The following is a 19,712-nucleotide window of genomic DNA, read 5'->3' on the forward strand; positions in this document are numbered from 1 at the left end:
AGCAGGGACGATCTAGGCTTGGGAACGACAGGCCGCCATTGATTCGCGTTCTTTCCAGGCGGGGTTCCTTTTGCTGCAACTCTGGTGGGCGTCTGCACGTAACAGACTCTCATGTCGCATCATTTTCCCTCTTACCCACTCCCCTCCCTCCCTCCCTCCCTCCTCCTTCCCTTATCCCCGGTCCAGCCAGCTGTCGTCGTCCTTCCCTACCAATCCTCTCCGTCACTTTTGTTTCCTACTAGATTCCCTCCTGCAGGTTCGCGCTGGATATCCGCATACTGTTTCGATCATGTGACCCCTGTGTGCCAGCTCTCTCAGCCAATATCCTGTCGTCTGATCAAACTGGGGCGTCTTCTGATGGTCCTGGCGAGATACCCGGAGGTGAAACCCCCCCAGTCGACTCGAATGACGGGATTAGGGATTGTCGCGGTGGGACGCTCTAAATCTTGTCAGACAGGTTCACTTGCTGCAAGCGCTCTACCTGTGGCCCGCCGTCTACTCTGCAGTCGATAGAGAATGTGCTGGGAGTGTGAGAGGGGATGTATCACTTTCGTCCTTCCTTTCTCCAACTCTTAATTTCTTTTTCTGCTCTCCTTTTTTTTCTTTTTCGAACTTTTTGCGCCTCATTTTATTTTTTTGTGGTCATGATCCTTTAAAAACCTCCCGGCTGTCTGCTGTCACTCTTTGCTTATTCTCTCGTCGATTCCCTGTCCATATAATCAGGGTCAGTCCCTTCCTGCTCTTCTCTTTCTTCCTGAACCTCCGACCTGGCGCATCGTTGTTTGCCATACCCCTCTCGTACCTGGGCTGGTTTCCATGTTGGTGCGAGTGACCATAGCAGCCGACCACGCGGCTGCTTCGCTGTGCGAAAACCATGGAGAGACCTCGAAACATTGAAGACTTGGCAGACGAGTTGATCAGTGATATACTTTCGTACCTTTTGGGTTCAGACAATCTATCTCCCGAGCCCTCCCCGACAACTCCGCAAGGCTCGTCTCGCGACTCCGACAATGGCACGGCTCATGCCTTCGGTGAAAAGTCCGAGTTGGATCGATTCAGACTCGTCTGCAGAAGATTCAAGCGCATCGGTACACCCCGGAAATTCACCAGTTTTGTACTCAGATTTTCATCCGACGAATTCCGAAGGTTGGAGGACCTTCTGAACATGCAGCTAGCCTGTCATGTCAGATATTTCACGTACATGGTGCGACCCTTCTACCAAGGAAGCGGTACCGTCTCTGCAGACCCGCCCGGGATGTTGCGCGCATGAAGCTGATGATCATATAGGTTGGTCCCACATCCTGGATGGGGTCGATGTAGATAACCTTCCCGTTTCATCCATCCACCGGCGTCGGCTCGATGATCAAAAATACATACTCGATTCAAACCTTGATCTCCGTTTATTGCGACGGGCGATAGCAGCTTTTTCTTCCCTACAACAAGTCAAACTCCTCCGGTTGCAAGATGGAGCAGACGAACAATTGCTAGACCACATACGCGAGCGCTCGTTGGGAAGAACAACGCGTCTGGACTGGGAACCCGCCTGCACCAGAGCTGTCACCAGCCTGAGCATCTCGTTACTAGAGTCCAACTGTAACTCAGTGAGATTTGTCGGGCCGCAGATCAGCCCGGAAGCAACCGTGAGATTGCTGCAAGCTCCATCCACCAGCCTTTCCGCACTGGGCGCACGACTGGCGAGCTTGGATGTTACTTTCCACTCCGCAGCCAAGCTATCCACATACATGGAGACGCTGTCCAACGTCTTCCATGACTTCTTTCTAGCTGCCAAAAATCTCACAACCATTCATTTAGGCTTCCCTACCAATGCGCCACTGGACCTCGCGTTAGAGCAAATTTTCCACCACGTCCAGTGGAAGAGACTCCGGACCCTCAGTATCCAAGGCTGGCGCCTCGGCTCGGAAGAAATCATCGCCTTCATCCGTCGACACAGGCGCCAGCTTCGCAACGTCCGACTAGCCAACGTCTATCTCCGCCCTGGTGGACGATGGCGCGACGTTCTTAGCGTCTTACATGACGAAATGGACCTTCTTGAACGCATAGACCTGCGTGGAATTGACTACACCAGCCATTTCGACGCCAACGCCAATGCCCACCACCACGCTGACGCTGCCGGACCCGGTGCCGGCAGTTCTCAAACGCCGACACTTGCCATCGTCGTACAACCCACGCCCGACATGGCCCCGCACAAGGCCTTCCTCAACATGGACTACTCAAACAGTAGCCCACCAGGAAAAACCCGCCGCTCCTTTTCCGATGCCACGCTTGAACAACTGCGCGGACACACGTCCGACGTATTAGGAGACAATGGAGAGAGCGTAAGCCACGACCAGAGGTTACTGTGGGAAGCATGGGTTTTGTCCAGTCAACGAAGTAATGTCCACAGAAGGGTTTAATGTCATGTCGTTACGAATTTGTTCATTTTGCATATGTTAAGTTCAGTTGGTTTCTCTGAAGCGATATGGAAAGTTAGTCGCATTTTTAGCCGTAAATCCGGTTCCGAAGCAAGTATGTATGCCGCGCTCGCTCGTATACTAGTTAACCACAAGAGTCTGAGTGAGCAGAAGACCTTAGTACAGAGTATTATGGTAGCGTTGTATCCGTAATGATACCACCTGATCAAAAAGAATAGTAAGCATGAAAACGAACACTTACAACCCACAAATACACATGAGTAAGCATTCAAAACACTAGTCAAGAGTTATGCGAAGATAGAATAAATGGAATGTTAGAAAGACACGGGGGAATTATCAATTAACGGGAGGTAAACCAAGAAAGGATTGATGGGCTCAAAGATAGAGTTGAATCAAAGGAAGAGAAAAGAAATCTATGTATTGAGTAGATGATAGATAAATAGATAGATAAGTGGAAAGACAAATCATCAACCACCTTGTCTCCCCTTCCTGCAGTAAAAATGGTAGTATGTGGTTGTAGTAAGTGTGACTAGATAGATAGACAAGATGAATAGAAATGACAGAGGATCCCAATGATCAATGCAATATAACACATCATCGTTCATCGTTCATCATTATTCTCCCTTTCCCTCTTCCCCTCTTTCTCCTTCCTGTTCCTTCCCCTACCCGCGACTGAAACTGTACATGAATGTATGTATGTGGCTTTGAGATATCTACGCACCAGGCGGTGGAGCAGCAGCAGCAGTTGCAACATGATCCGCTGCGCCAGCAGGTTTGGTGTTGCGTTCCCGGAGGCGACGACCTTCCATGAGACCGCGGAGACCGCGCTTCTGAAGACCGATGACGCTGCTGAGGTCGCCGGTCCAGATCTCGCGTTCGGGACGGAGTTCTGCGTCCGTGTTGCGGCGGTGGTGGGACGGACGGGTGGGGTCGCCGCCCATTTCGGAGTCGGAGTGGTCGAAGCTGGTGTTGGTGGAGGCGGAGGTGGAAATACTGGCGTTGCTCATGGAGTCTTCGCGGTCGCGGTCTACGCCGGCGTTGCTGCGGTGCCGGCGGCTGAAGATGTTGGTGTTGATGCGAAGGGGGATGCCGCGTGAGCCCATCACGCCGCTGGCGCTGCTGGCCACGGAGAGGGCGGAGGTGCCGTGTTCGGTGTCGGAGGAATCGGAGGTGAGGTGGCTCTGGGAGGTGGTGGTTCCGGTACCGGAGGAGGATTCGTTGCCGGCGTGGGCGCCGTTCAGCGCTTCCAGGGTGCCGCCGGGGCCACTTGTGAAGCCGGTGCCTCGGCCACCGCCGGCGGCCATTGCGGCGGCGTTGAAGACGGCAGCGGCGTTTCTTCCGTCGAGAACTTGGTGGAGGCGCTCGACGGTGGCTTCGAGGAGGCCGTCGACTTGGTAGGGGCGGGCGAGTTGGAGGAGGGAGCAGAGGATTTGCGGAGTACAGAGGGGAGAGCCGGCGGGGGGGAGAGACGAGGTGTAGAAATAGTAGACGAGGACTTGAAGAGTGAGGACGGTATGGGGGAGGTAAAGCACACGAGGACGAGAGGTAGGGGAAAGGCTATGCGCAGAGGGTATCTCAAGGTTCGCTAACAAGGACTTTGAGGTGACTGAGCGGTTGCTGACAAGGGTGCTGGAATTGGAATAATTGCTGTTTTGCCCCAGCGACGGGGTGATCGTGATGCTCGAGTTGCGACTGGGATACATGGCAACGGCTGGACGTAATGTGGCAGTCTCGGCAATCCCGCTATCACAGGACTCGCGAAGAAGCTGGATAAAGTAAGGGCCCCATCTGCGAGTCAGGATGCGTGAGTTCACGGGGATGCGCTCGCCTCCAACCGCCTGTAGTTCCATATCGGCCATTTCAGGCAGAGACTGGGCGAGTCTGCCTAGTTCGTCGGACGCGGAGGTAAACGGCCGTCCGCCCGAGGTTAATTTGGTTAATTTGTGCTGCATTGATGCAGGGACTGCCGGGGCGCTGTATGAGATGTATCCCGATGTGGGCGTGGTCCGGCACGCATTGTTGTAGAGCCCAAACGCTTCAAGCTCGACCATACACACGTGGGAGAAGTTGATGCGACGATGGTTGTAGTCCTCGACCAAGCTGCGCTTCCGGTGACCCAGAATAACAAAGGTATTCCTTCTCGGCCACAGAATTCCACGGTTCCAGCTGCCATGTCCGAACACAGAGCCGCCGGCATCAATGCGACCCCAGGTGAGGGTTCTCAGGTCGAGGGCCCAGAGCGCGTATTCTTGCTTCGACGAAGTCAGGTAGGTTCCGCTCACGACGAAATGACCGTTGATGACTCCTCCGTTGGGGAACCTCAAGCCAGGAGGCGACGCCTGGCTCTGCATGGGCTTCTCGATCAGGCGACCATCGGGGAGGCGCACCTGAAGCTCCAGCTTCACATCCAGGAAGTTGTAGTTAGAATAGACCAACATCGGACAGCCCTCGACCTGCGAATCGTCTAACGGCTCCTGCGCCTCACCATCGTCTGCGGCAGACCCGATGTCGGAAACATTCATGCCTACCAAGGGAGCAACCACACTCCGATAGGCACCGCAGCTTCGCCCCAGGTGAGTGGTACTGGTCCACTTCAGGCTACGTAGGTTAAACACGCTAATCTGTTCGATATAGTGGTTGGAGCTATCTTGCCCTCCTACAACCACCATTTCCGCCCCTCCAAATCCGTCGATATCCACCCCGATCGATCCCTGGTGCGGATTTGACGACGCGGGGTTGTGGTGAATTGCCGAAAGTGGAGCAGTGGCGGAGGTGAAATGGGCACTTGAAGGCAAAATGGTCGCGCAGTGTGCATAACGTCCCTGAGGCGAGTCTGTGGCAGGAACACGGGTCCACGTCCGAGATGGTACATCGAAAATGTGAATATCAGACATGACCACCACTTCTGGCTGTGCTTCCTGTCCACCTGAGCCATTACTGGCGGGCTCCTTTGACACGTTCAGTGCAGGCGACATGCCGCCATAGCACACCAACTTATGATCACCCAGAGCGCAGACACTGTGGAAGTACCGCGGACGGGGGATGTCGCCGGTGGTCTCAATCTTCGTCCAGTGACGCCGGATCAAGTCCAGCTCGTATATGTCCGACGTCAATTGCGGGCGACTTTTAGATAGGACACGACCACCGAACACGTAAAGCTTATCGCCCAGGATAGTCGTGGTGGCCCCGACCAACGGATGCGGTTCCCTGCCAGTTGTTCGGCGCACATTGCACACCAAACCTGACAGGTTGATGGGACCCGAGTTGGACGGTGGCGCTTGATGTCCAGGTTGAGCGCCTGACGCAGAGGAATCATCCCTCCCCGCGTCCATGAAGCCCAAGCTCGACTGGCTTCTGGACATCATCTTGGCGGTATATGAATCCTCCACCTAAACAATTCCACAGAAACCAACTATCGTCCTTCCAATCGTGCGCCCAAGCGAGCTCTCATAAAACCAACTGTGTCCGGGTATCCAAAAAATCCAAAGAGGTGTCTTTCCAAAATCACGACAGTTTCCAACCCTCAAATGACTTATCTCTGGTATGGCGCTAGAGGGATCTCGATTCGACAGAGTATCATCACACCCAGATATCACGACTAGGCACGGATTTGGACAAGTGAAGCCGCACGGGCACGATATGAGAGCGAAACGAAAGGGTTTGGGGCGATCTTCGAGGTCTAAATCGGACCGGGGTAGTGCGACCAGATCAGGGGGCGGGCGGAAAAGGCGAAATCCGTCAGAGGCACTCGCTGGCTTTCCCCGCCGCTGCCGCAACCTGGACGAGGGGAATAGGCAAGGAGGTGGGACCAAGAGGCTCTTGACCGAAGGATGGAATTGCTGCAAGGGATGAACCACCGATCACGTCACTGAAGAAGCCCGATCGAGGAAACACGATTGAGGGAAAGAAGAAAGACGGGGGTTGGTGGAAGTGAAGTGCGGGTTCAAGGCGGTCTCGCTACCTTGTCACTAGTTGGTTGGCGGTTACCCGTTAAACGGTCCAGGCACTACTGGGTCAGATCACAGTGGAGAAAGGTGTCTAAAGGGGAGAGGGTTTGCAGAATATGCAACCCAACCCTGGGAAAGTCAATTCCTCTGACAGGTCAAACTCAAAGTGTAAGGGAAGGAGGGGGGGCGAACCTGTTTCAGAGTTGAGGTATCAGCACCTTTTGAGGAAAGAACCATGATGTCAAACCAGAACGGGAAGGTTCCTCTCACCAGTTTAAATTGTTATTTATAGCACACTTGGGGGTCCGTCACGATAGCACCGCCAGTATTCAAATACTCGTCGCACTCTTCTGGCCAGGTAGTCGAATATCAGGCATACAGCTTTGATTCTCGGAGTTGAATATCCTGTGTTTGGCAGGCAAAAGCTATCGACGACTAAGGACACCACGACGCACCTTCTTTTGAAGTACAGGTTTACGGTCCCTGTGATCGATCCAGAGCCTCGGCCCCATGACAGTGTGAACATTGACCAGAAAAATTGGTAAAACAACTAGTCAGTGGGTTGGGAGGAAGAGGGGTAAGCACGAAAATCTGACAGTCCGAAACCTGCATGCCATTGTGTATGAACCAAAAATGTTATGAGGCTCAGCGACTGTCGGATGATTGATCATCGTACACAGTCAGATAACTCATATTTGCTCCTTGTATGCTCACATCCTATTTAGCAGTATATTTTCCCTTTTATGCATTCTCGGGGTGTTTACGGGCTTTTATTCGAGGCACGGCACCGGCAACGCATTCTGCCCTTCTGCTGGCCTTTCAGCCGTTCGCGACCAGGATCATCATGCAGGACGGGACTTCAGCTCCATATCGCCACTCGAACGGGGCCAGACTACTGTTGATCATGCTACCAGTCGCCGTGTGTGGACAGCGAAAGGATCCTCTAAGGTGCGCCATGCAGGAACCAAAGCACCGCGGACACGGTTCCTGCGTGGAGGTCCCCAACATGCAGGAGCTTTATGCGATACAGTTATTTATTAGCCAAGGCGAACCCTGCCCGTCTTGGGGATATAATTTGGAGATCGTTAATCGATTTGTTTGTCATGAGGTATCAAACTATTACACATCATAGCCATAACTTTCATACCGCGTTCCCTCTACCAACCCCGTCACAACATGTTTTAGTTATCATGATCGGTACGCCACCCATCTGTATGAGATTGAGTTGACGAGAATCGGCGGGACATTGTCATAATCTGCCTTAATTTACTCCTTCTTGAGGGAGGTGAAGCGAAGGTAACTAGTCCATCGCGTTAGCGACCGTAACATCTCTTTAAGCGAGTGTATTGGACAACTTACGGCTTGACAATGCGGATGTCACCGAACTTCTTCTGAGCGTCCTCAGTGGAGACGGGAGGGGGGATGACAACGTCGTCACCAGGGAGCCAGTTGATGGGGCAGGTGACACCGTGCTTGTCAGTGGTCTGCAGAGCGTCGACAACACGGAGGACCTCAGCGGTGTTACGACCAGTGGAGGCGGGGTAGGACATGATCAGACGGATCTTCTTGCTGGGGTCGATGATGAAGACGGAACGGATGGTGAGAGCCATGCCTGGAATATGTTAGCAGCGTCCTCACGGCGTCACTCTAGGACTATGAATGGCTCACCCTTGGCGTCAACGTTGGTGGTGTCCTGGTAGTCGACCATGTCGTACAGGTAGGCAACCTTGCGCTCGGGGTCGGAGATGATGGGGAACTTGAGGTTCGAGCCGTTGACCTCATCGATATCCTTGATCCAGGCGTGGTGGGACTCGGTGCCGTTGGCGCTCAGACCGATGAGCTTGACGCCACGAGCAGTGAACTCAGGCTCGAGCTTGGCGAAAGCACCAAGCTCAGTGGTGCAAATGGGAGTGAAGTCATCCTATGCCAATTGCAGAATTGTTAGCTCAGCTGTATCTTTGCTTCATCATGGTATCCACAACGGTGCAGGGAGAGAACTAACGGGGTGGGAGAACAGGATAGCCCAGCTGTCGCCAATGAAGTCGTGGAAAGAGATAGGGCCGTTGGAGGAGTCGGCTTCGAAGTTGGGGGCAACGGAGCCGAGACGGAGACTGTGAGAAAGTGGCATGTCAGAATTGGCCCGAGTGAGGGGATACAGTCACATCGTGTTGGATAGCACTTACGGAGCACGTTCCTGGGCCATTGTGAAAGTGAGGGGAGGTGTAGAGGGGTGGGTATGAACTTTTTGATTAGATAGGTAGGGAAAGAAAGATGAGTAGGAAGCAGGAGAAGATGAATGCAACGGAGGAAGTTGGGAGTTCTAAATATACCCCCGATGAGGCCCGAGGTCGGGGAACCAGGAGACGAGGAGCCCGTGAATGGAACGGGGATGGAGCTACGAGGCAGAGGGGGGACACCATCCACATTGAACCAGAACCACAGCTTGATGCCCCTCCAACGAATGACAGCCGCTGGGAGGGCGATCTTGATCACGCAATCTGCCACCGCCCAGGGGGCAGAACAGCTCTGATTGGACCCACATGAGCTCATTCCAGGTGGGATGTTTAGCGTCATCCGCATTGGGAAATGCCCCTCCCCCGTCCGGGATGTTTTTGGGGAGATTCAACCAGAATCCCATGGCGAGATTGGACTCCCCAAGGCACGAACCATCGACCTTAACTCATGTACCGTCCTCTAGTCCCGGCATTGTTCCCAAACTATAGGAGGAGGGGAGGAACCGTGCGAGGCCAATCCTCTTGTTCATCCTCCTCTTCTAATCTTCTTCTATAGATAGTTTCTGCTAATACTACTTACTATCTCTATCATCGTCCAAATCAATGTTATGACTACTACCACACACTGGCTGCTGCGTGCCCAACTCTGTTTGTTCGTCTCTGCCGCTTTCTAGCGTTACAACCCTCTTCTCACCCGAGAGCTGTCGGCCGACTACCTTGCAAGAAAGTGGCTCGGCCGACAATAGTGTTCGCTTGGGGCCAATGGTGGTGTTGAATGATGGCGCAATTGTGCGTGTCGTCTTACCCATCCTCCTGGCGACTACTTGATCAACTACAGCCTACACACTACCATTACAGTAAGTGATGCCCGAGCCAAGGGCGCCATCATGAGAAGCATTTGCAGAAAAGAGTTTTGCCCATAGCGCCGCATACATAATCACTAGAATCACCCGGAGCAGTTTATTTGGGAGCTTACCAAGATCGAACTACCAGCACTCACCCCTGTGCGAAGTTTTGGCGACGGAAACCCAGGTGCCAAACTTATACTGACCCCGAAGCTAGAAAGGAAAACATTGCCATGACTCAGTCGTTAAACGCTATCACGGAGTATGGAATTGCAAGTGACTTATCTGATACTTGAATTTTTATTCCAACAAGAGAAAGACTTCTCATGGCTTGGGTGTGGAGGGCCTTCCCTACAGTCATTGCCGGGATGGCATGCTCACTGTGTACACTAAGTATCCGTTCGGAGGCATTTGCGACCAAATCTGCAGGGCTGAATCAGTGACAATGGCGCAATTTCCTACCGAATACCATCAGTTTTCTCCTTCGAGCAAAGTCATCATTTTTTCCTGGTCGGGTACCAATCCGCCTACAATCTGCATATAACGGTCAACATATCGCGCAAGTCTGGCAAATAATTCACCTCTCTCAAAACATGCCAATGGCTCTCCACCCACATATGACCTTTTGATCCTGATATGTTCTTCAAAGAGATCGAGCAGCGATATCTGGCCGAATGGTAGCTTTGCGCGACGCTAAGTTTCCTCAAAGTGTACTCTCCGCATTGAAATCACTTCTGGAGCTTGCAGGACAGTTCACGCCAACCCCCCTTTTGAGAAGGTGAGGGTGTCCGATGACGGGGAGAAAGTTTCTCTTTGAGTCACTACAAACCGGACATTATCTTCGCAACATGGGATATACTTCCCGCCTTCCGATCGAAGCAACATAAGACAGGTTCCTGCTCCTGGTTTTTGCAAAACCGAGAGATTAGAGGTATAGAGTGGATGGAGTACACTATGAGAGAATCCATCAACTTGGAAATTGAAATCTCTTTGAACCTATCTGTTGACCAACTTATCAAATTGACAGAATACTACTAGAGAGTCAAGGTATCCTGACTCCTGATTGTGGGAGTCTCCGAGATTTCTGGCCAATCATGGCGTTAAAAGGGCATATAAAATGCCTTCAGCCTAGCGGGGGCTGTATATTTGGGCACTAGCGAATCATTATTGAGATAGTGCCAAATAGTTGGTGGTGTAGCTGGTAGTACAGATTGAAAGTTAAGCAAAATCATGGTCATGAGTGGCCTACACCATACAGTGATTTGGTATTGACGGCACGAGCTTGCCTGTAGTCGGGTGCATCGTTCCAACTGGCAGGGTAGCACAATTCCATCAAACTATGACAGGGGTATATGCTGCGTGCAGTTTTATTCTCCTGCCTGTTCCTGCGCCTACGGAGTTAATAATCATCAGTTATAGTTTTGCTCGGTGAGGGTACCTGAATCTCCGCGAGCACAGCCACGTGACCCCAGCGGAGCGCCTAAGGGGGCTCCACCGCGCGTCCCGAGAAGCTCGACCCGTCCACTCGTCCGCAACCAGAGCTTCACCCATCGCGGTCCTGTTATGATTCTTGCCCAGTGCGTGCCTAGAACCGCGTCCTGTCGTGTCTAATCGTTCCCTTCGACTGTCGGAACAGACAGCTGGTCCGTACCTTGGTTAGTCTCCGTTGCTAACCTTTGCAAACACCCATTTCCGCATCGGTTCCTTCATAAGCTTTCCTATACTGGATTGACTGACTGGCTGGCTTTCACACTTCTAGGCGCGTCTGGATCCTCGTGTCCCAAGTCCCCCAGCGCTTCCCCGCTGGCTGGCTCCTGACTGGCTGATTTCTTTGTTGTCTTCATCTGCTCTTGTCCTTTTCTGACCGTCCATTCGATCTTTGTTCCGTCTCTCTCTTGCCTCCCCCCCCCCCAAAACTCCCGTGGATCTTATCGCACAGATAAACATCCCCCCCCCATCAACCTACCAACCAAACATGGCACCCCAAAGGAAACGCAAGTCGGAGAGCGCGTCAATCGCCGAGGAAGCCGAGTCCCCTGCTGCGAAGAGAGTGGTAAGCCTTTGCCTATCTACAAGTTCATTAATACTACCCACGAGGTAGCGCGCCCTTCTACCAGACCAGTCGGCCCGTCCAATACACGATCGCCGCCCACTGGCTAATCACGGCGTCATTCGCTCCCCTTCCCCAATGATTGGAAGCGTCGATGTTACATCCAAAATGCACGAACAAACGATTATGTTTTCCAAAGTTTCACGTTCAGACAAAACTAATCATTCTTCGTTTTTCACATAGGCCGCGCCCGACACACCGGCTACCGGCGAAAAGAGAAAGAGGGGCCGTCCCAGGAAGTATCCTGAGGGTAGTACTCCCAAGCGCCCTGACGGCCCCAAAAGAGGCCGTGGCCGTCCTCGTAAAGATCCGAATGCCCGTCAGTTCCCTCCTTGCGTCCCATATCTCTGATGCTTTTACGGACAAACCCCATACCGTTCCTCTTGTCATTCCATTCTTCCATAGATGATGCGTTCGGTATGATTTTTTCTACGGAAATTGCTGACATACACTAGCTACTCCCTCAAAGTCTACAACCCCCAAGCAAGGCAAACGGGGCAGGCCAAGGAAGACCCCAGTCGAAAATGGAACCGAACCTACCCCATCAACAACGAAAACAGAGACGGTCGATACCACACCCTTCGAAGGGCGCTCATACTGGTTGATGAAGGCCGAGCCGGATTCGCGACTGGAGAAAGGTGTTGATGTAAAATTCTCCATTGATGACTTGGCTGCCCGTAAGGAGCCGGAGCCATGGGACGGTACGTTTCCATCATAGGGCCTTGAATGATTAATTTGTCTGCTGATCACCCAGTAGGTGTGCGTAACCCCGTTGGTAAGTGAGGCCATTGGCAGTAGCAAGCTAGCCTTCTGGCTCACAAGCAAAACAGCACAAAAACACATCCGCGACATGAAGAAGGGTGATCTCGCCTTCTTCTACCACTCCAACTGCAAGGTGCCAGGGATTGCGGGTATCATGGAGATTGTCAAGGAGCATTCACCGGATGGTTAGTCTTGACGCATTAGCCCTTACTGGACAAGACAGGATCAGCTAATACGGCGTTCGCATTCAGAGTCGGCCTTCGATCCCGCCCACCCATACTACGACGAGAAGTCGAACCGAGACGATCCCAAGTGGCAGGTGGTCCACGTAGAGTTCCGGCGCAAGTTCAACAAAATGATTACGTTGAACGATCTCAAATCATATGCACAGTCCGTACGGGCTCTTGAAAACATGCAGGTGCTGAAGCAGTCCCGGCTGAGTGTGACACCAGTAAGCGTCACAGAATGGGCGTTTATCATGGGGGTAGCGGAGGAAAACGAGGCCAAGACAAACGCCGAAGCTTCGAAAGATGACAGCGCCGAAGGCGAGGAGCCTGAATCAAGCGAGTAAAGGATAAAGGGATTTCATTTTGTTGTCGGGCTTTTGGGATGATCAACTTACTCTTGTGGGAATTCGACACGCGCATTTACTTTATGTACAATCAAGGGATTTCTTTCTTTCGGTGCAGCTGATGGTGCGGTTGATTCACGTAGCAGGCGGGTTATACCCGGCAGCTTGTACGGATGGCTGCATGGCCCTGACTGGCGATGCTTTCTATTTATGTTGCCACTAGTTGACGCGTTATAGGCCTTGTAGACTAGCAGATCCCCCAGGGAGATGGGCCGATACCTTCTAGACCAGTAAAGAACATGGGTGGCTGACGTTGAGACGATAATAAGTTTGTGATTCTTGACGAATCTCTGTTCTGCGACAGATCGAAAATCTATCAAAGGTGGCGGCAGAAAACCCTCCAAAAGCTTCCGAGGATTAGCGAAGAATGCAATCAATTATGGAGTAATCGGAGAAGCGACGGGTTGTGGCGAGGTCTTGGAGAAAGCGATCATAATGGAAGACCCGGAAGAATCATGATTGGAGATGGAGAAGACGCAAGCTGCATGCACACGAGGAGGGGAGAGCAGGTGGTCCAGCTGGATGGGGGAAAGAAGTGCGGAGGAGCTGCAGAATCAAGCTTATCAAGCTGAGATGATTAGTTTATTGCGCCGGTGGAGATGCTGACCCAGAGATTGGGACACCGGCGAAAGGATGGCATCGAGAAGAGTAAGTGTATGCGAAGAGGGGCTGCCCGAGGCACCGCCGCCTCTCCCATTCGCTCTTCCATCCTTCGCTGGCGGGGATGCTTCATCCGGCTTCCCTTCAACCACTAATCATTAATCACCCTCAACCCTCTCTCTCCTTTCAGCTTCGTCCATACATAAAATCTCCCCCTCGATGCCCTTCTCCTCTTTCCCCGCTCCCTTTCGCTGTCTTTCCTTCTCCTCTCTGCGGCTGCGTGGTGTCCCTTCTTCTCGTCTGCCAGTCGTTGCCTTCTCCCCTCATCGCCATCACTTCCATAGCTCTTCCATCACCATGAGCGATCTGTCCGTACAATTGACAGCCCCGAATGGGCGTACATACGCTCAGCCGGTTGGTCTGTTCATCAACAACGAGTTTGTCGCTTCCAAGTCCGGGGAGAAGTTCGCTACTATCAACCCTTCGTATGTGTATCCCCTCCGAGTATATGTCATGGACTGCTGCTGACCAATACTAGCAATGAAGCGGAAATCACTTCTGTCTATGCTGCGGGTGAAGAAGATGTGGATATTGCTGTGAAGGCTGCCCGGAAAGCCCTCAACCACCCCTCATGGAAGTTGTTGCCTCCGACTGAACGGGGCACCTTGATGCTGAAGCTGGCCGACCTGGTCGAGCAGCACAAGGAGACGCTGGCCACTATTGAGACGTGGGACAATGGTAAAGAGCTTCACATTGTTCCCAAAAGACTGTCATCATATACTGACTCCCCTTAGGAAAGCCATACTCCGTTTCGCTGAACGATGACCTGGGAGAGGTTGTCGGCTGTCTCCGGTACTATGCTGGATACGCCGACAAGGTCCATGGTCAGACGATTAGCACCACTCCGGCTAAGTTTGCCTATACTCTCCTTCAGCCAATTGGTGTCGTAGGCCAGATTATCCCCTGGAACTTCCCTCTCGCTATGGCTGCCTGGAAGTTGGGTCCTGCCTTGGCCTGTGGAAACACCGTGGTTCTGAAGCCGGCTGAGCAGACTCCGCTCAGTGTTCTCTATCTGGCCAACCTCATCAAGGAGGCCGGTTTCCCGCCAGGCGTTGTCAACATCTTGAACGGCTTTGGACGCGTAGCCGGAAGTGCGCTCGTGACCCACCCCGGGGTGGACAAGGTTGCCTTCACTGGTTCGACGTTGACTGGCCGCGAAGTCATGAAGTTGGCTGCAGGCACCCTGAAGAACATTACGCTCGAGACAGGTGGCAAGTCGCCCCTGGTTGTCTTCAGCGATGCCGATCTCGACCAGGCCGCCAAGTGGGCGCATGCGGGCATCATGTACAACCAAGGACAGGTTTGCACCGCCACCTCTCGTATCCTGGTGCACGAGTCCGTCTATGACAAGTTCGTGGCCCTCTTCAAGGAAGCCGTGGCCAACACCAGCAAGGTGGGCGACCCCTTTGCCGACGACACCTTCCAGGGTCCCCAGGTCACCAAGGCCCAGTACGACCGCGTGCTCTCTTATATCGAAGCTGGCAAGTCCGAAGGAGCCACCCTGGTGGCCGGTGGCGAGCCGTTCAAGAACGTCGGTGACGGCAAGGGTTTCTTTATTGCGCCCACTATCTTCACCGACGTCAAGGACAACATGCGTATCTACCGGGAGGAGGTTTTCGGACCGTTTGTTGTGATCTCCAGCTTCTCGGAGGAGGACGAGGCTGTCAGACGGGCCAACGATACGACCTATGGACTGGGCGCTGCCCTGTTCACCAAGGACATTGAGCGTGCGCACCGGGTTGCGTCGGAGATTGAAGCGGGCATGGTCTGGATCAACAGCAGCAACGACAGCGATATCCGGGTGCCTTTCGGTGGTGTGAAGCAGAGTGGAATTGGGCGCGAACTTGGCGAGGCCGGTCTGGAGGCCTACTCACAAGTCAAAGCGGTCCATGTCAACCTGGGAACGAAGCTGTAGGCGAGCACAGTTTGTGCAAATGAGGACGAATGAATTGCAACCGTGATCTGTGGGACGAGCCTGGTAGGACGAACACATACACATGCATCCGATGGACCGTTGTGTTGATGGCGCTGCATGAAGGGAAAGAGTGATGCTATGTGGCTCTGCGACATTGGCTGCATGTCGTGTACCCGATGATTGACATAAAGTTGGTGTGTTGTTGCCAACTTGACTATACCCTGACTGACGATGAAAAAAAAAATGTATTATAATTCAGCCATGTCAACTGGCAAGCAGGCTGTGAATCTAAGCCTGGGTGATCTTTCACATTCCACCGTAAGCCGTGATGTAGCACCCAACCCGCCACAAACAAACCCTTTTAGCCTAAAAACAAGCCCAAATGTTACACATCCAGATACCAGATCTCACAGCATATATACCTAGGACAGAGTACTCGCTTACCTGTCTCCACACGATACCCACACCCAAATCAACATCAGCATGCACGTCCATTTATCTGCACATCAATAAACACCATGCACATCACCTAACAATCCAAGCACCTACCAAACCCAACCATTTCAATCTCACTCACTCAGTCAATCAGAAAATCAATCAAGACAAACAAAAAAAAGCCACCCACCCAACAGTCACGATTTAAATCCGGTTTCAAACCCATACATACATACCTTGCAATCAATCAATCAAATCCAACATTTTAAGTTACTTTCTCCCCCGCGCCAAGCCCAAACACTCTAAATGCAAAGCATGAGTACCTGATCTGACTTACCATATTTATACTTCGCTTTCCTTGCTTATGCTATTACAGAATATAATGGGAACCCCAGACCGATTGGACAAGAACTGGGCTTACTCACATGTGAGTAGTGACGAGGTTTGCTTGCTTGTGAGTAAGTGTTGTTAAGGAAGCAAGGGGGTTGTAGATTCGATTCTACATGGGGTAGATGGGTGGTTTTCTTGGCTGCTGAGAGTTTTTCTTACTTGCATATACTTTTTCTATTCTCTATGTAGGAGAGTTGGTACTGTATGTACCACTACTTACTGTAGAGTGTGTGATTTGTAGTATGTATGTAGGTGGTATGTGGTATGTAAGTGACAACTCAGTGCTTCGTGCTTCGTGCAGGGTGCATGTACATGTACATGTACATGTGGTTTGTGGGATGGTCGTAGACATGATCATAATTTTCATGGATTGTTACAACATAGTAAGTATAATGAAGAAATCAAGTTTTGAATGGTGATGTAGAGAGTAGGAGTAAGAAGAAAAAGTGGGATACGTACATAATAAATGTGGTATGTGCGTGTTTCATTCATCTGCATGTCGGTAGATATTCCCCCATCCCATCCCACCCCATCCCTTAACTTACTTGCATTGCATGTGTGCAGGGTTAGTAACTATATTTCTTGGGGTTGATATTCTTCATTGTTTGTATTATTTATTAGAAATGAATTACAACCGAAATGTTGAGGTAGGGGGTGATACACCCACTTCTTATCTGTATATATATATATATATATATATTACTCCGCCATAGCACTCTAATAAGAATAAATATACTACCATTATGACTTCAGTGTAGATTGAATGTACATGCAATTATATATATCACACTACACATCATGACTCTATCCATCATCATCATCATCCCAATCAAAGTCATATATGAACCCGCCACTAACTACATCCGGAAACACAATCCTCGCTTCGAACTTCTCTATCTGCCTCACATCCTACAGTGCATACTGCACTTTTCATGACGCACAGGATTATATCTAAGACACTGCAGTCAAGAAAGCAAACTGTGTTGCATTCAAACAAACACTAGAGTAAGAGTATTGAAGTTGAGAATATCTTCCGATGAGAAATTTAGAAGTTGTAAGCGGAGTATGCATGCATGTATCGGTTCATTTGGAAGAAGTTTATGTCGTCTGATTCATATACGTCTAATATAATTTTGCTTACTGCACTGTGCGTGCATGTTTGTGTGTTGCATGGAAGACACTTATTTACATACATACATACATATATGTAGGTATGTATGTGTGTTTGCGTGGTTGATTGATAGAACGAATGTTTGTTTGTTGGGAGTTGAAGAAACGAAATTAACTATCACTGTTACTGGACTTAGTTACTAGGCTAGGTAGTTATTGCGGGTAGAAATATGCTAAACATTAATCAAACTGATAACTGCTTGATAATAAGATGCTAGGAGCCACTATTAGGTTTACATTAAGCCTCGGTAGGTCATAATTGTTGACAGATATATACCCACCAGCAACATGGATCATTCATAACCCAAGCAAGTATCATAGTGTAGTATCATCATATCAAGTTAATTAAACTCAAACAGTTAACTTCATGTTTGTTCAACCCACACATACTTTCATTACATACTACTTACTACCTCAGGATAGAACATGGTCCTACCACTTACCAACTTAGTAAGTATTACACTTCCCTCCCAGCAACTACTCCCACCGACACTAATGCCAACACACAGCAAGCACCACCCCCAACCTAATGCAAGAAATACCCAAAAAAGCCACATACATAAAGCCAATACCCAATGAGCATCAGCCAAGCGTCAAATATTTGTCGAATTCACGTGTCCGTGCATCGCCATTGGTAGGAAAGGAGGGAGGGGAAGGGCAATGTGCAGGCAGGTTAGGTACCTACCAGGTTAACTAGTAGTAGAGGAGATAGGCAGAAGGATGGACGGAGGATTTGGTTTTTGGCTGGCTGGGCTGGGGGGCTAGCTAGCTGCATTGCGAACGTAGAGCCATGTGTCGTGACTGTCGTGGCGGGTTGCGACTGGGACTGGAACTGGGGTCGGGGCTTACAGGAGTTACTTTACTCTAACTAGTAGGTGGTTAGCTAGGTTGGAGCATGCTGGGCATGGGTTTGCCGGAGTTGCTGGCTCCGGGGAGAAGGAAGAGAGAGTGTGAGAGAGGATGAGGGGGTCTTAGCTGGCTGATCAGGGTTGATCCTGTCTGTCTTCCCAGTCGCCACACATGACATGGGATTGCTCAGACACTTGCGTATACAGTCTCTCTCCTACTCTTTCCTTCCCCCTCTTTGTCAAGAGGATTCAGTGCTCGACATGGATTCTCCTACTTGATAGTCAACAACTTTCCTTCTGGGTAATGGAAATACCATACTTACCGTAAGCCGACACCCAAACATACCATACATACATACATACATACATACCATACCGCAGGGCCCCGTACCTGCACCCGCCATGTAAAGTTACATTGTCGTGCATGAAGAATCGATCATGTGAGGGCTGCCTAGGCCTCGCGCCGTGCGGCCCCATCGCTGCTCCTCGCCGCCTGCAATCGCACCGCGCGCGGAGAGAACTAAATCTGGACACACTTGCATACATAAGTACATCCATCTTCAATCTCAACATGCCATGCGGCATCACACCCCCCTCCTTCCTCCTTTCATCCTTCCCCTCTCTTCAATGTGACCACTCACTTTACAACGGTCGGGGATATCCCCCTCTTCCCCCCCAAAGCCCGCGCGCCGCCGGCTCTTTGCCCACAGCCCACTACCCACCTAAACCTATACCCACTGGCTAGAGTCTTCCAGCTACCGATATGACCGACATGACACGCCGCATCCAGTCTGCTGCCGTACACCGCATTTTTCGCGGACACATTGCTGGTTTGAGTGATCCACCGAACACTGGCTCGAAATATCGGTCGTGTTTGCCTCCTGCAGGTACTGTCTGCCCGCCCAACTGATGCATCACCGTTGAGCTGGTCGAATGCTTTCTTCCCCCCGCCTGGCTACGCTGGATGACCTATTAAGGTTGTGTGGCCGACTCCGTTCGTTCGTATATCTGCACCGTCGATGGCCCAATGTTGGGCCGTCCGACCGTCAATCAATGCAGCGTCGCGGATTGTGGCCAACGCCCCCCATCAACCGACCGTGACTTTATCACCCTCTTTTACTTCTTTCGTACATGATTAGCACTATGACGACGATCACCCCAGATAGACGGAGATCAAGGTCACTTCCGTCGTTAAGTTGCCGGCGTGTAGTCTCGCTCATCAATAGCCATGTTGCTAGACCGCCTGGATGGGGGCAGTCACAAAGTCTCAGTCTGTGCTGCAACTCTCTCACTAGGTCAGCTAGAGTAACCCGGTCTAGCCAGCAAAAGCAAC

At 51.4% G+C, this 19,712-nt stretch overlaps 5 protein-coding genes across 5 annotated transcripts; 3 read left to right on the top strand and 2 right to left on the bottom strand.

The window, feature by feature from the left end:
- Positions 1-874: 874 nt before the first annotated feature.
- On the top strand, positions 875-2,414 carry AtWU_02846 (F-box domain protein; the record flags this gene model as incomplete). The annotated part of the gene is made up of 2 exons (XM_035497959.1): positions 875-1,229; positions 1,288-2,414. 2 exons carry the CDS (start codon positions 875-877, stop codon positions 2,412-2,414), a joined length of 1,482 nt encoding a protein of 493 aa, XP_035353852.1.
- Positions 2,415-3,145: 731 nt separating this feature from the next.
- AtWU_02847 (putative regulatory protein Ral2) lies at positions 3,146-5,797 on the bottom strand (the record flags this gene model as incomplete). Its single annotated transcript, XM_035497960.1, has 1 exon — positions 3,146-5,797. One exon carries the CDS (start codon positions 5,795-5,797, stop codon positions 3,146-3,148), a length of 2,652 nt encoding a protein of 883 aa, XP_035353853.1.
- Positions 5,798-7,645: 1,848 nt separating this feature from the next.
- On the bottom strand, positions 7,646-8,582 carry AtWU_02848 (peroxiredoxin; the record flags this gene model as incomplete). The annotated part of the gene is made up of 5 exons (XM_035497961.1): positions 7,646-7,679; positions 7,739-7,991; positions 8,048-8,300; positions 8,382-8,490; positions 8,563-8,582. 5 exons carry the CDS (start codon positions 8,580-8,582, stop codon positions 7,646-7,648), a joined length of 669 nt encoding a protein of 222 aa, XP_035353854.1.
- A 2,851-nt stretch (positions 8,583-11,433) lies between these two features.
- Positions 11,434-12,901, top strand: AtWU_02849 (EVE domain-containing protein; the record flags this gene model as incomplete). Its single annotated transcript, XM_035497962.1, has 6 exons — positions 11,434-11,511; positions 11,752-11,887; positions 12,024-12,269; positions 12,326-12,343; positions 12,399-12,515; positions 12,582-12,901. The coding sequence occupies 6 exons, from the start codon at positions 11,434-11,436 to the stop codon at positions 12,899-12,901; spliced, it is 915 nt and encodes a 304-aa protein (XP_035353855.1).
- Positions 12,902-13,918: 1,017 nt separating this feature from the next.
- AtWU_02850 (aldehyde dehydrogenase family protein) lies at positions 13,919-15,536 on the top strand (the record flags this gene model as incomplete). Its single annotated transcript, XM_035497963.1, has 3 exons — positions 13,919-14,046; positions 14,100-14,299; positions 14,356-15,536. 3 exons carry the CDS (start codon positions 13,919-13,921, stop codon positions 15,534-15,536), a joined length of 1,509 nt encoding a protein of 502 aa, XP_035353856.1.
- Positions 15,537-19,712: the final 4,176 nt, after the last annotated feature.

The sequence above is a fragment of the Aspergillus tubingensis genome (genome assembly GCF_013340325.1).
Source record: "Aspergillus tubingensis WU-2223L DNA, scaffold_4, whole genome shotgun sequence".
NCBI lineage: Eukaryota > Fungi > Ascomycota > Eurotiomycetes > Eurotiales > Aspergillaceae > Aspergillus > Aspergillus tubingensis.